Source organism: Balaenoptera ricei, chromosome 4 (assembly GCF_028023285.1).
Source record: "Balaenoptera ricei isolate mBalRic1 chromosome 4, mBalRic1.hap2, whole genome shotgun sequence".
Lineage (NCBI taxonomy): Eukaryota > Metazoa > Chordata > Mammalia > Artiodactyla > Balaenopteridae > Balaenoptera > Balaenoptera ricei.
Window position 1 is genome coordinate 115752669 of NC_082642.1, and position 15890 is coordinate 115768558.

The 15890-nt window shown below is 39.8% G+C and overlaps 2 protein-coding genes across 6 annotated transcripts in view; one reads left to right on the plus strand and one right to left on the minus strand.

Annotated features, from left to right (window-relative positions):
• Window positions 1-10356, plus strand: part of RIOX2 (ribosomal oxygenase 2) — a 40120-nt gene extending 29764 nt beyond the window's left edge. Inside the window, exon 11 of the mRNA XM_059921327.1 lies at window positions 10333-10356. Coding sequence (XP_059777310.1) covers window positions 10333-10341 — 9 coding nt within the window. The 3' untranslated portion in view covers window positions 10342-10356. The remainder of the gene's footprint in view (window positions 1-10332) is intronic.
• CRYBG3 (crystallin beta-gamma domain containing 3) overlaps window positions 1-15890 on the minus strand; it is a 112178-nt gene that overhangs the window by 2788 nt on the left and 93500 nt on the right. For 4 of the 5 annotated variants that reach the window (XR_009502952.1, XR_009502951.1, XM_059921321.1 and 1 more), the window contains exons 18-20: window positions 15117-15256; window positions 11967-12090; window positions 1590-1748 (exon numbers count right to left, since the gene is read on the minus strand). Coding sequence is in view for 3 of the 5 variants with exons in the window: in XM_059921321.1 (XP_059777304.1) it covers window positions 1590-1748; window positions 11967-12090; window positions 15117-15256 (423 nt within the window). In the remaining 2 variants the exon portion in view is untranslated. Of the gene's footprint in view, window positions 1-1589; window positions 1749-11966; window positions 12091-15116; window positions 15257-15890 lie in introns of those variants that run through there. The other variant, XM_059921322.1, reaches the window with a different exon arrangement.

Sequence of the window (15890 nt, forward strand, 5' to 3'; positions counted from 1 at the left end):
ATAAATTGGCAGTACTGTGTTTACTAAAATCAATTGGATTGGGCCCCTTTTCTTTCATGTGAGCAGATCAGAGACATGACTGTCTAATCTAAAAAGAAAACTAGCATAATTATAAATTCAGTCAACTTTTTAAGTCTTCTTTATGGCTGAGGGAAGGAGATGGTATGGAAATAAACGTACTGAACTAGAGGTACTTGTTTTTAAAAGGATGGTCTGGATCTGACAACAGATGGTCAAAGGTTTGTTGAATTACAATTAAATGCTGAATCTCTGTTAGCTTTTTTTTTTTTTTTTTTTTTTAAATTTTATTTATTTATTTATTTATTTATGGCTGTGTTGGGTCTTCGTTTCTGTGCGAGGGCTTTCTCTAGTTGCGGCAAGTGGGGGCCACTGTTCATCACGGTGCGCGGGCCTCTCATTATCGCGGCCTCTCTTGTTGCGGAGCACAGGCTCCAGACGCGCCGGCTCAGCAGTTGTGGCTCACGGGCCTAGTTGCTCCGCAGCATGTGGGATCTTCCCAGACCAGGGCTCGAACCCGTGTCCCCTGCATTGGCAGGCAGATTCTCAACCACTGCGCCACCAGGGAAGCCCTCTCTGTTAGCTTAAATGTGTAAGGTCGAGCCTGTTTTTCTTACAAAAACATTGGGTGATGTGCTAGATACCCAGACAATAATTACTTTTAAGTGCTTTTCATTTTTGTTGAAGCATGAGAAAATGGTCGATAATCCACTGGTGATATAATAAAATTGGTGTCTTATTCCCCACAGCATCAAACATAATGGAAGGGTTGCAGAAAAACAAAGAAACCTAAATTTTATTTTCTAAGCTTCCTCCAAAAAACAGCAGCTTTCTTCTACCTTCATTGTATGTTTTGAAGATGAGGAGGCTTCAACATGTTTGGAATCACAAAGACAGCTAAATTAATCTGGGCCACAGAGTGTAAGGAATGCCTCACAAAAGCACATTGTCGGGGCTTCCCTGGTGGCACAGTGGTTGAGAATCTGCCTGCCAATGCAGGGGACACGGGTTCGAGCCCTGGTCTGGGAAGATCCCACATGCCGCGGAGCAACTAGGCCCGTGAGCCACAACTACTGAGCCTGCGTGTCTGGAGCCTGTGCTCCGCAACAAGAGAGGCCGCGATAGTGAGAGGCCCGCACACCGCGATGAAGAGTGGCCCCCGCTCGCCATAACTAGAGAAAGCCCTCGCGCAGAAACGAAGACCCAACACAGCCAAAAATAAATAATAAATAAATTTTAAAAATTAAAAAAAAAAAAAGCACATTGTCCATTTGGGTACAGTGAGTTTTATCACTGGTTTAAAAAACCATTTAGGAATATCCATAGTATGTGTTAGTCTTACTTTTTACTTTAAAATAGAGAATTTTTTGATGTAGAAAATCTAGTTTCTAAGCCCATTTCACCTAGATACTTCAGTAATATATATGTCAATGTTCTTATAATTATGCAAAACACTGTTGATAGGAAATTGCATTATTTTATCATGCCATTTGATTTGGCAAGATTCTGGTTTCCAAACAAAAAAGACCAAAGACCGAAAAGCGGGGTATACTATCAGTGAGGTTGGTTACCTTGGATTTAAAGAGTCCTCGACAGTAGTGCCAGATCTGAGTATTCTTCCCACTGTAGGGAGAAATGCACACAGATGTTGCCCTTGTGTCAGCTACATTTCCGGTGACTGTCAGATACTCATCCTGGGCTCGGTTCTTTATTCTAATGTACACTGCAGGCTGTGACGGGAGGAACAGAGACATTTTGAAAAAACCTTTTGAATCTGGAAATCCATCTTTCCAAAGGAGAGCTTGAGGGGGATGTGAGAGGTAACAGAATTTAGCTTATTTATATCTGTTTCACTTTAGCACATGTGTGTAAATTAATACCTTCTATTAACAAATCCTTATACCACAGAACACACAGCTTAAATTGTACAGTCTCTATTATATTTTTTCTGAAATACACTCTTTTGGAAGGGTGAAAGGTAATAGTTTCATTCACTCACACTCCATTATGGCAAGGGGCGGTGCAGAATTAGGGACTTAATGAGGTTCATTCCCTAACTACTATGTCCTAGCTGGCCTGAGGAAGGCAGAGGAGTAGGAGTAAGGGCAGGGTACTGCCTACATGGATGTAACAACAACTTAGCAGAGACAGTACAATAATCAGACATACTGGCTTGAGCGATGATTAAGTGCCAAATGAATGCTATGGGAGGTCTTGAAAAACCCAGGTAGCTGAGGGCCCTAGTAGCACTGGTAATTTCTTTGTTTATATTTATACTTTGTTGACCTTAATATTTCAAGGAAAGAGACCATGCAAGTAGGTGATCACTATGTAGGTATTCAAAAATTGGGTAACAAAGGACTTCATCTCCTGGGCCTGGAATTATATACAAGAAGTTTTCAAATAAAATATTAAATCTGAGACTTGCCTCTATGGATAACAGTTATTATTTATTGAGACTTAGTCCTAAATGCTTTCTAGGCCACAGTAATATCATCTGTCAGAATTAATGACCAGAACAACCCCTCAAGAAAGTACAATTATGACCCGCATTTTTATAAATAAGGGTGACGCAGATAAGGAAGAGCCAGGTTTGTCCGCACCAAAACACTCCCTCTTCACCCTGATGCTCTAAGGCCTGTGCAGAAATGCACTAGTTACTCTTAGACACAGGGAATGAGACCAATTCCAAAAGTGGCAGTGAAATAAGATGACAAGAGGACACAGCACATGACTGAAGCTCCACAGAAACTATTCTTTCAGCCCCAGGACTTAGGCTGCCAGTCTTAATGTAATATAACACAGGACACCCAACATCCCCACCTTGGGTCAGGTGTTGGCATCCCAATTACAACCTTGTCAAATAATAGTAACACATGATCTGTTATTTAACAAAAGAGCACTTTCACTCTGAGAAATGTAAGTGCTAGGTAAATTCAACAAGGTATCATGGTAAACCCACCAATGAATATTCTGTTTTGAAACTTAAGATGGGTCAACATGAGACCAGTTAAAGTTTGCCTTCCTAAGGAAATAAACATTCGGAGCACCTAAATGAGCAAATAGAAAGACATTTTTTTTTTTAATCTGGTAATTTAAAGCAGGTGAAAAAGACCTCTACTAGGCAAAAATGTTTTAAGTGTTTCAAACCACTACTTCCACATTCATAGTGCAACAGTAGGTACTTAAATTCCTATAATTCAAAAGTCTATAAATCATATAATTCTATAAATCTCCCACTGCAATTAATTCTGGACGCTTCAGTACATTCTTTGCTACAGTTTCCTTACCGTATATATATAAGAAAACAGGTGTGCCCTTCACAGAGGAGAGTTCCAATTATGTTAGGACCAAACATCACAGTTTTAATCCATTAACTCAAGCAAGGTACTAATTACCCTTATTACACACTTGTAGTCTGACTCCTCTGTAATTATACATTAAAACACTGATATGCAGTATAAGTGCCTTAGTGACTTCCTAATTCCCCACCTCAAAGAGGATCACATTTCAATGATTCCTGAATTTCTAAACAAGAATATGAACTAAAGCAGTGCCAAGAGCTTTACCAAAAAGGAAATAGGACCCATAATACTGTTTTAGAAACCTAGAATTCCTTTGCTGCGTTTCAAAGCTGTGGCCTAAATAAACAAAGGGAAAATAATCTATTAAAATATTATTTTGAAATTAAACGTTTAACCAGGAATAATTTCCCAAAGCACAATGCAAGGAGAATAATACATAATGTTAATTGTCAAAAACCTATGTAAAATCAGAGGCCACTGCTCTAGCTATCCTTTATCTCAGGGCCCTGAACAAAAGGAAGGGACATCCTTCCCCAGCAAGGAACCCCCTTTCAAAAGTGAGGGAAATGTTCTCAGCATCCTACTTGGCTTCTGAAGTTTCTAACAACATGGGATTAAGCGTGATTATATAGTCGGTAAAAGCTAAACTGAAATCCCACTTCAGAAGAGCTTTTTCCCCACGGCTTTTCAGGGCGGTTACCCATCATCCCATGTGACAGGACTGAGGAATAAGCAAGATGTGAGGGTTAGGAAATCCTGTACCACACGCTCTGCCAAGAAAGCGCACTGATGTTTAGTATCCCTCAGTCGGGCATCTCTGGTTCTCTCAAAGGACATGGTGAATAAAGAACCTTTCAAAATAAATGTGTTACCACAGCAATATGAGCCACATGTTGTGTTAGTCTCTTATTTAACCCTCACAGTGATACTGAGAGGTAAGCAATGTGATCACTGTTTCACCAGTGAGGAATCTGAGGTGCCAAGAAATGAAGTGACTCACCCAAAGTCATACTGCTTCTGACTGGCAGAGCTAGGATTTGAACCAACAGAACCAGAGTGGTAGGGATGAGCATGGTGTGTGCACGTGTGTGCATGCCTGTGTGTGTGTGTGTGTGTGTGTGTGAGACAGAGTGAGAGAGAGAAGGGGGCAGCAAGACCAATAATTAGGGTAACTTTATTGGCTACCATTTATTTACCGCTTATACGTCAGACCTGAAAATCAGAGCCTCGGCATTTATACCCACTATGCTACCTACACTCAGCTCAGTGCCTGAAGTATATGGTACCACACTGTAAATGCTTCTCTTATTTTGGAGGAAAGTAGGGTGTGGTTGTTTTAAGAACACAGATGTTAGAGCATAATAGGTATGGGTTCAAATCCTGGTTCTGACACTTGGATGACTTTTGCCAATTTGCTTTCTCTCTCTGAGCCTTGTTTTTCCTTCTAGACAACAGGAATACAGTTGACCTTTAGACAATGCAGGGGTGAAGGGCACCAACCCTCTGCGCAGTTGAAAATCTGAGCATAACTTATAGTCGGCGCTCTGAATCCTCGGTTCCACATCTGTGGACTCAACCAACCTCGGATCACTGTAGTACTGTAGTGCCGTAGTAGTTATTGGAAAAATTGGAGTATAAATGGACCCACGTATTTCAAACCCATGTTCAAGAGTCAACTGTAATAACTCCTACCCTAAAGGACTATTGCTGGAATCAAGTGTGAAAGTGTTTCTAAAGGGTTCAGAGAAGTACAAATGGCATATCCGTTGGCCACAGTACCCCTAAAGCCTAGCGTGGGTTCCTAGCCTCCGTGAAACCTCCCACCACTCCCACACATGTTCATGCTTCCTTCCTCTGAATCAGGCATTGCCTGTGGCTTTTAGATGATTACACACTGTTTTGCACTTTTCTTAGCTTTTAATTTTTTAAAAAAGTGTTAGTACAACTTTTAAAGGTTACTTTCCATTTACAGTTATTACAAAATATTGGCTGTATTTCCCGTGTTGTACCATACATCCTTGGGCCTATCTTACAGCCAGTAGTCTCTACTTCCTACTCCCCATCCCCTATATGTTACCCCTCCCCAGTCTCCCCACTGGTAACCACTAGTTTGTTCTCTATATCTGTGCGTCTGCTTCTTTTTTGTTATATTCACTAGTTTGTTGTATTTTTTAGATTCCACATGTAAGTGATATCATACAGTATTTGTCTTTCTCTGACTTATTTCACCAAGCATAATGCCCTCCAAGTCCAACCGTGTTGCTGCAAATGGCAAAATTTCATTCTTTTGTATGGCTGAGTAGTATTTCATCGTGTGTGTGTGTGTGTGTGTGTGTGTGTATACACACACACACACATCACGTCTTCTTTATCCATTCATCTGTTGATGGACACTTAGGTTGCTTCCATATCTTGGCAACTGTAAATAATGCTGCTATGAACATTGGGGTGCACGTACCTTTTTGAATTAGTGTTTTTGGTTTTTTTGGACATATACCCAGGAGTGGAATTGTTGGGTCATATGGTAGTTCTATTTTTAGTTTTTTTGAAAAACCTCCATACTGTTTTCCACAGTGGCTGCACCAATTTACATTCCCACCAACAGGGTACAAGGGTTCCCTTTTCTCCACATCCTTGTCAACATTTCTTTTTTGTCTTCTTTTTGATAATAGCCATTCTGACAGGTGTGACGTGATATCCCATTGTGGTTTTAATTTGCATTTCTCTGATGGCTAGTGATGTTGAACATATTTTCAGTGCCTGTTGGCCATCCGCACTTCCTCTTTGTAAAAATCTCTGTTCAGTTCTTCTGCCCATTTTTAAATCAGGCTGTGTTATTTGTGTTGAGCTATACAAGCTGTTTTTATGTGTTGTATATTAATCCCTTATCAGTCATATTATTTGCAAACATTTTCTTCCATTCAGTAGATTGCCTTTTCGTTTTGTTAATGATTTCTTTTGTTTTGCAAAAGCTTTTACGTTTAATTAGGTCCCATTTATTTTTGCTTTTATTTCCTTTATTTTAGGAGATGGATCCAAAAAAATATTGCTGTGATTTATGTCAGAGTGTTCTGCCTATGTTTTCCTCTAGGGGTTTTATACTATCCAGTATTATATTTAGGTCTTTAATCCATTTTGCATTTATTTTTGTATATGGTGTTAGAGAATGTTCTAATTTGATTTTTTTATGGGTAGCTCTCCAGTTTTCCCAGCACCACTTATTGAAGAGGCTGTCTTTTCTCCATTACATATTCTTGCCTCCTTTGTCACAGAATGACTGTAGGTGCATGGGTTTATTTCTGGGGTCTCTATCCTATTCCACTGATGTATGTGTCTGTTTGTGTGCCAGTACCATAATGCTTTGATTACTGTAGCTTTGTACAATAGTATAGTCCGAAGTCAGGGAGTGTGATGCCTCCAGCTCAGTTCTTTCTCAAAATTGCTTTGGCTATTCGGGGGTCTTTTGTTTCCATTATACATTTTAAAATTATTTGTTCTAGTTCCTTGAAAAATGCCATTGGTATTTTGATAGGGATTGCATTGAATATGTTGATTGCTTTAGGAATACTGATTCATCCAATCCAACAACACGGTAAATCTCTCCATCTGTTTGTGTTGTCTTCAATTTCTTTCATCAGTGTCTTAAGGTTTTCCAAATACAGGTCTTTTGCCTCCTTAGGTAAGTTTATTCCTAGGTGTTTTCTTCTTTTTGATGCAATGGTAAATGGGATTGTTTCTTTACTTTCTTTTTCTGATAGTTCATTGTTAGTGTATAGAAATGCAACAAATTCCAGCATACTAATCTTGGATCCTGCAACTTTACTGAATTCATTGATAAGCTCTAGTATTCTGGTGGTGTCTTTAGGATCTTCTTTGTATAGCATCATGTCATCTGCAAACAGTGACAATTTTACTTCTTTCCAATTTGGATTCATTTTATTTCTTTTTTTGTCTGATTGCTGTGGCTAGGACTCACAATACTGTGTTGAATAAAAGTGGCAAGAGTGGACATCCTTATCTTGTTCCTGATCTTAGAGGAAATTTTTTCAGCTTTTCATCCTTGAGTATAATGTTAGCTGTGGGTTTGTCATATATGGCCTTTATTATGTTATGTTCCCTCTGCGCCCACTTTCTGGAGAGTTTCTATTGTAAATGGATGTTGAATTTTGTCAAAAGCTTTTTCTATATCTGTTGAGGTGAACATATGTTTTTTTATTCTTTAATTTGTTGGTGTGGTATATCACATTGATTGATTTGCAGATACTGAAAAATCCTTCCATCCCTGGGATAAATCCCACTTGATGGTTTCATAGTATTCTGTTGAGGCTTTTTGCATGTATGTTCATTAGTGATACTGGCCTGTAATTTTCTTTTTCTGTGTGATGTCTTTGTCTGGTTTGGGTATCGGGGTGATGCTGGCCTCAGAGAATGAGTTTGGAACTGTTCCTTCCTCTGCAATTTTTTGGAATAGTTTCAGAAGGATAGGTGTTAGCTCTTCTCTAAATATTTGGTAGAATTCACCTGTGAAGCCGTCTAGTCCTGGACTTTTGTTTGTTGGGAGTTTTCAAATTACTGATTCAATTTCATTGCTGGTAATTGGTCTGTTCATATTTTCTATTTCTTCCTGCTTCAGTCTTGGGAGATTATACCTTTCTAAAAATTTGTCCATTTCTTCCAGGTTATCCATTTTATTGGCAGATAGTTGCTTGTAGTAGTCTCCTATGAGCCTCTGTATTTCTGTGGTGTCGGCTGTAACTTCTTTTTCACTTCTGATTTTATTGATTTGGGCCCTCTCCCCTTTTTTTTTTCCTGATGAGTCTGGCTAAAGGTTTATCAAAGAACCAGCTTTTAGTTTCATTGATCTTTTCTATTGTGCTTTTAGTCTCTATTTCATTTATTTCTGCTCTGATCTTTATGATTTCTTTCCTTCTACTAACTTTGGGTTTTGTTTCTTCTTTCTTTAGTTGCTTTAGGCATAAGGTTTAGGTTGTTTGAGATTTTTCTTGTTTCCTGAGGTAAGCCTGTATCACTGTAAACTTCCCTCTTAGAACTGCTTTTGCTGTGTCCCATAGGTTTTGGATTGTTGTGTTTTCATTTTCATTTGTCCCTAGGTATTTTTTTAATTTCATCTTTGATTTCTTCAGTGATCCACTGGTTGCTTAGTTGTTTAGCCTTGTTTAGCCTTCACAGGCTTGTGTTTTTTTGCAGTTTTTTTCTTGCAGCTGATTTCTACTCTCATAGCATGGTGGTCGGAAAAGATACTTGATATGATTTAAATTTTCTTAAATTTACCGAGGCTTGTTTTGTGGCCTAGTGTGTGATATATCCTGGAGAATGTTCCAGGTATACTTTGAAAAGAATGTGTATTTTGCTGCTTTTGGATGGAATACTCTCTATATATCAATTAAATCTATTTGGTCTAATGTGTCACTTAAGGTCAGTGTTTCCTTATTGATTTTCTGTCTGGATGATCTGTCCATTGATGTGAATGGGGTATTAAGGTCCCCTACTATTATTGTGTTACTGTCAATTTCTCGTTTTATGTTTGTTAATATTTACCTCATATATTGAGATGCTCCTATGTTGGGTGCATATATATTTACAATTGTTATGTCATCTTCTTGGATTGATCCCTTGATCATTATATAGTGTCCTTCTTTGTCATTGATCATTATATAGTGTCCTTTGTCTCTTGTAACAGTATTTTAAAGTCTTATTTTGTCTAATGTAAGTATTGCTACTCTGGCTTTCTTTTGATCTCCACTTGCATGGAATACCTTTTTCCAAACCCTCACTTTTGGTCTGTATGCGTCTCTAGATCTAAAGTGAGTCTCTTGGAGACAGCATATATACAGGTCTTGTTTTTGTATCCATTCAGCCACTCTGTGTCTTTAGGTTGGAGCATTTAGTCCATTTACATTTAAGGTAATTATCGATATGTATGTTCTTACTGCCATTTTGTTAACTGTTTTGGATTTGTTTTTGTAGGCCCTTTTCTCCCCGTTTTTCTTCTTTTGTTCTCTTCTAATGTGATTTGATGACTATCTTTAGTGTTATGTTTCGATTCCTTTTTCCTTTTTGTGTGTATACCTGTTGTAGATTTTTGGTTTATGGTTACCATTAGGTATTTATATAGCAGTCTATATATATAAATGATTGTTTTAAGTTGCTGATCTCTTAATCTCAAATGCATTTTAACGAGCCTCTATTTGTACTCTCCTCCCCTTATGATTACTGTTTTTGATGTCATGTTTTACACCTAATTGTTTTGTGTATCCCTTAACTGCTTATTGTGGATATAGATGATTTTACTTTTGCTTTTTAACCTCCCTACTAGCTTTGTGTATGGATGATTTCCTACCTTTACTGCTTGTTTGCCTTTACTGGTGAGCTTTTTCATTTCATAATTTTCTTGTTTCTTGTTGTGGCCTTTTCTTTATTGCCTAGAGAAGTTCCTCTAACATTTGTTGTAAAGCTGGTTTGGTTGTGCTGAACTCTTTTAGCTTTTGCTTGTCTGTAGAGATTTTGATTTCGCCATCAAATATGAACAAGAACCTTGATGGGTGGAGTATACTTGCTTGTAGGTTTTTCCCTTTCATCACTTTAAATATATCATGCCACTTCCTTCTGGCCTGCAGAGTTTCTGCTGAAAAATCAGCTGATAGCTTTATGGGAGTTCCCTTGTATGTTATTTGTTGCTTTTCCCTCATTGCTTTTAATATTCTCTCTTTATCCTTAATTTTTGTCATTTTAATTACAATGTGTCTTGGTATGTTCCTCTTTGGGTTAATCCTGTATTGGACTCTCTGTGCTTCCTGGACTAGAGTGACTGTTTCTTTCTCCAGGTTAGGGAAGTTTTCAGCTATGATGTCTCAAATATTTTCTCAGGCCCTTTCTCCTGCTCTTATCCTTCTGGGACCCCTACAATGTAAATATTAGCGTGCTTGATGTTGTACCAGAGGGCTCTTATACTGTCCTCATTTCTTTTCTCTTTTCTTCTTTTGTTTAGCGTCAGTGATTTCCACTACTCTGTCTTCCAGCTCACTGATCCGTTTGCCACCTACCTCTTTGAGAGGCTCTCCAAGACCAGCAGGTAGGTCTGGCCCAGGTTCTTATCAAATTACTGCTTTTGCCCTGGGCATCGTGTATGAGATTTTGTTTGCACCGTTTAAGAGTGACACCTCTATTTCCCCCTGTCCTGTGGGGCTCCCGAAATTAAGCCCCACTGGCCTTCAAAGCCAAATGCTCTGGGGGATCATCTTCCTGGTGCAGGACCCCCAGGCTGGTGAGCCCAATGTAGGGCTCAGAACCCTCATTCCTTTGGGAGAACCTCTGCGATATAATTATTCTCCAGGTTTTGGGTCACCCACTCAGGGGTATGTGATTTGATTATATTGCAAGTCTGTCCCTCCTACTCGTTGTGGTTCCTTCTATATGTCTTTAGTTATAGAATATCTTTTCTGTTAGGTTCCAGTCTTTTTCATCGATGGTTGTTCTGCAGATCGTTGTGATTTTGGTGTGCTTGTGAGAGGAGGTGAGCTCAGGGTCTTTCTAGTCTGCCATCTTGGCCCCTCCCCATTTTGCAGTTTATATTACTGCTTTGAGTTGGACATGTTTTTTACCCAACAAAAATGTAAGCTCCAAGAAGGCCAAAATCATGTCTACCCTTATATATCTTCCATAATTTTTCTGCATAATGTCAAACATTCACTTATCCATTTATACATTCATTCCTTCATTAAACAAATAGTCCCTGAGTTCCTACAATGTGCCAGACATTGTGACAGGGTAGAGTAATAAGCAAAATATGCACAGCCCCTGGCTTCATGGGGCTTGTAGTAGAGTGAGAAAGTGCCCAATCCAACAACAACTATGTCATTACAAACTGCAGGCAATGTCTTGTAGAAAAAGAACCAGGTCTTTAAGGATGTAATTTGGATTTAGGGAGAGAGTGAAAGAGGCTTCCTGGAGGACCTGACACTACAGATGAACTTAGAAGGAGAAGTAAGAACTAGCTAGGCAAAGAATGAGGGAAGAAACTTCTAGACAGAGGGCAGAGCCTGTGTTAAGCATGGGAAAACACTCTGTGCACTGGTGTATGTGACAGCCATGCGTGTGAGTGGGAGATGATGAGAGATGAGGCTGGAGAAGCCAGGGGGAGCCAGATCACACAGGACACGTTGAAGAGATTAGACTATATCCAAAGTGCAGTGGGAAGCTTTTGAATAGAAGACTGACAAGCAGTAGGTGTGCAATAAATACTATGTTAATTAAATTGCCAGGATCCATCCTGAGTATTACGTAAGTGGGGGAAAAAGCCAAGTACTTAGGAAGTAAAACTAGTGCACTCTCAGAGTTCATTCTTCTTTCCACTGCTTGCCACAGAGCTTATGATACTTATTTTCCCATGAAAAGACAACAAGGTCAATAAGACTCTGGACTCAAAGCTAAAACCCAGTGCTGACCTTAGGTACAATTTTATGAATTAGTTAAAATCTATAAAATCCCCATCCTAATCAGATCCTCCCATAACATAAATGGCAAACTAAATTAAATGGTCCATAGTTCAGATGCTGTCGTTTTTGACATTCCTACTAACAAATGGAGCAGCTATTTTGGATCGTATGGTTCTCTTCTCCTTACCTGCTTCATAGGACGGAGGGAACCAATTGTTTTCCATCCACTGAATGCTGTCCAATTCGGGATCTCATTAGGCTTGAGTAGGATTTGTCTTCCTAAGAAATTGGGTCCTTCATAAGCTATCCACCTATATGAGAACAGGAAAGAAAAAAAATGGGATGCTTAAAACAGAAAGCAATCTCTTAACAAAAATACCTCTTACTATACCATATAGGGTTCCTTCTTTAAAACCTCCAGGTTTGTAGACTGTTTTTAAGAAAAAACATTGTGTAATTGTATATTTTAACGGAAAAAGCAGGGAGGACTAGGAGAAAGCCCACTGGACTGTGGCTTAGAAGATTTAGATTCATCAGGAATCTGGTTTTCTTACCTCCAAAACAAGGTTCCCTCCAGCTTTAGAATTCTTTGTTTCTTTGATAATACCAAGTTTTTTCCCTAACATTTTAACATTGAGAGATAAACCATAATTCCTCCCTAATTACCCAGTTAAAAACCACCTGTTTCCTCTCCACTCTTAGGCTCACTGTCCCACGTCCTTCACAGCCTCTCTGGACAGCTCCAGTGACCTCTGCAGACACACCTCCTTCCACAACTCCCAGCAAGGGCTACTTAAAACCATCCACAGAAATCTGGTCTGAACTCTTACTTCAAGGTCTAGCTCCTTTGCAAATACTTCTCAGGACCCCAGGGGCCTTCAAATCGGGCCAAGTTAAAGTGTGTCAAAGTGTGAAGGGCCTCAAGGTGAGTGTCTGGAGCCTGGAGACTCATTCAGTGGCACACAGCCACGCCTATTCCTTTCCGGATTGGCCTCGGCTGCTTCAGCACCACAATGGCAGGTTAAATGCTTGTGACAGAGGCAGGATAGCCAACAAACTGAAAAGACCACCTGGCCCCTACTGAAAAGGTTTGCTGAGCCCTGCTTGAGGTGGTTATCAAGCTAAGGAGAATAAGCCGGGACCGCCAAGAGGATCTGAAATTCTCAGCAGGACTCCAGGTCATGGCATATGGTGCTTTCAGAAAGTATGCATGAAGACGAGGTGGCTGCCTTGCTTGGTTCAGACAAAGCCCCCTGCTCTCCACAGCCAAGATCAGTCTTGGCCAAATTATGAATGGATGAACGAGACATATGACCTTCCCTCTACCCCTTCTTGCCAACACAATCTAAACCATCAGATTGGTGCAGAGTCAGGACAGCATGACCATGGAGAGGCTGAGCCACCTCTCCAGCTTTGCAGATTCTTTTTAGACAGGCAGGGATGTCTCAGTTATAAAACCTAGGCAAGGGTTCAATAAACTATACCTCATTATATATTAATCTAATGAATTTCACAATTGAAAAGCATTAACTTGGCCCCCATTACCACCACAGATCAGAGATGTGGCATAATACAGGGATTAAACAGAACAAAACAAAACTTGTCACTGAGGGCAGCTGGCTGTGCATTAAGTGGTATTCTGGGAGCCATCTGTAGCCTAGGAAAACCTTCAGACAGCCTTCACTAGTCCTTAGTCCATGTACCAATTCTCTTTTAGAGAATCCAGAACAGTGAGAGGAGGTACATAATAAACTAAAGAGAAGCAATAAGAATGTTAAGGTAAAATGGCACCAGTTTTCTACAAAAGAGTGAAATAAGCTCGTGAGAAATTTCCAGAAGTAAGTCAATAACTATCAGTTCCACTTAGAAATGTAAAGAAAAGAAGTGTATAAAAATGCTGTGAGGGACTTCCCTGGTGGTGCAGTGGTTAAGAATCTGCCTGCCAATGCAGGGAACACGGGTTCGATCCCTGGTCCAGGAAGATCCCACAACCACTGAGCCTGCACGCCGAGACCCACGCTCCGCAACAAGAGAAGCTACCACAATGAGAAGCACGTGCACCGCAAGGAAGAGTGGCCCCCGCTCGCCACAACTAGAAAAAGCCCGCACGCAACAATGAAGACCCAAACGCAGCCAAAAATAAATAAATAAAATAAATAAATTTATTATTTAAAAAAATGCTGTGGAAGTCCTATATCACAGGGATGTAGAATTCAGTTCAGAGTTAGTTAAGTGGTAAATGATATACTGGAATATAATATAGGGATTATTATGCTTAGAGAGAGTAAATCAATTTATGTTTAATAAACATCAAACCATGTGAAATGCTTTGCAGAAGAAAGTTTAAACTGCTGTACACGTGAATGATACAGAAACCACTTATTATAATAGTTAACTCAGTTTTCAAATCAACTTATCGTCTCAGCTTTGTCTTTCATTATCCCCAGATAGTTTAACAAGGAGAGTTGATTATCACACAATTTCAAAGTCATAAAGACATAAAAATAGGCATCTTTATATTAATCATTGAGAGCAATGTGTGTTCTTTCAGATGACTTTTGGTACCTAAACACCAAAGGTACAGGAGGAGGGGCAGGCTGACAGCCACTCTCAGAAATGGCCTGAGATGTAGATTTTCTAGGAAGCATTAGAGCTTCAACTTCAGGGCCCCTCCCTTGCAGGCCACTTACCATTTCTGTTCTGAATAAATCTGCAAGTTCATATCTAATTTATGTACCCATCATTTTTCATTTCTTTTCTTAGAGTCATCTCCCCAGATTGTAAAAGTGCAGGTCCCACAAGACCTGGATCCACCCTGACTGACAACCTGAATGAACAGCAACTTTGGTAGGTGGGCTGGGTCAGCCAGGACATCCAGCCTGAAAATAACTGCCTTGGAGCAAACAGCTCTAGAATAAACAAGATGTCAAATCAAAATACAAAAAAACCCTATTAGTTTTAGTCACTTGTCATAAGCAGGCAGTGGTCTCAACCAGTCAAACTTGCTGGTTTAATTAGGTTTCTTCTGAAAGGAAAGTGGGCTCAAATTGTTACGGTCATCTGGTCCACCTTCTCTAGGCCACATGTTCTGAACACATGGCAGCCCTTCTCTCCCAGCGGGCTCTTCTCCCAGACCACTGCCTGCTACTACATACTGGACACAGTCCACTGTCTTCTCTTATTTGAGAGAAACTACTATTATTACATGGAGAGAGAAAAGAAGGAGTAAGAGTACCATCAGACCAAGCAACAGCAGCAGTGGGGGAATAAAAAGCAACTGCGCAACTCTGTCCTACAAGAGTGACTGAAGCAGGCCAAGCCCTTGTCCCATACTTACAGGCCACTTTTTACCCACACAGACTGGGTGTAGAAGTGCAGGTCCTTGTTCAGAACAGAGTTCACAGCCTCTTCTAGATGTAACTCTCTCCCCTCACAATGTTCCAGAGCAAAAAGGCTAATGGAGGGTTCTTCAAAAACCTAACAGCACAGAAAAGAGAAAACATCACCATACACAGTGGCCACACCTCAGTGACATCCCAGTTAGAACGTAGGGTACCCTGGATCCACTGTTTTATATGCAGTTTACTGCTCTACCCTCTAATGGCCTTACAGTCAAAGTGGCAGTGGTGAGACTAGATTCCATAAATAATTTTTATTCAATTTTTTTGTAAATTAAAATTGAAATTTTAAAAAAGGAGTCTTGCTGTCATAATAAAAATGGAGACCTGGTTCCAATTACATATTAAGGTCTGGTTGTGCTGTAATACAGACCGCATTTTTGGTCCTGCCAATGCTTTTAGCTGGCCATAGAATAAACACAGAATGGAACAGCACTCTCATTTCCCAGGAGGTCACAGGAGCAGTCACTGAGAATACAAGACTTCTTGGCTCTAGGCTCTTAAGTATTCCCCCAACCCTCATGTCAGACAAGAATAGAATCAACTTTGCTCTTTCTCATTCATTGGTATATACAAGACACCATGTTAGGCAACTTTTGGGGGATGAGAAATCAAAACAAGTCACCATCCTTATGTTTGGGGCATTACTAACTAGAAGCTAAACTAGGAGAATTGCACAGATATTGGAATGTAATCCAGGGCAGAGAAGGATA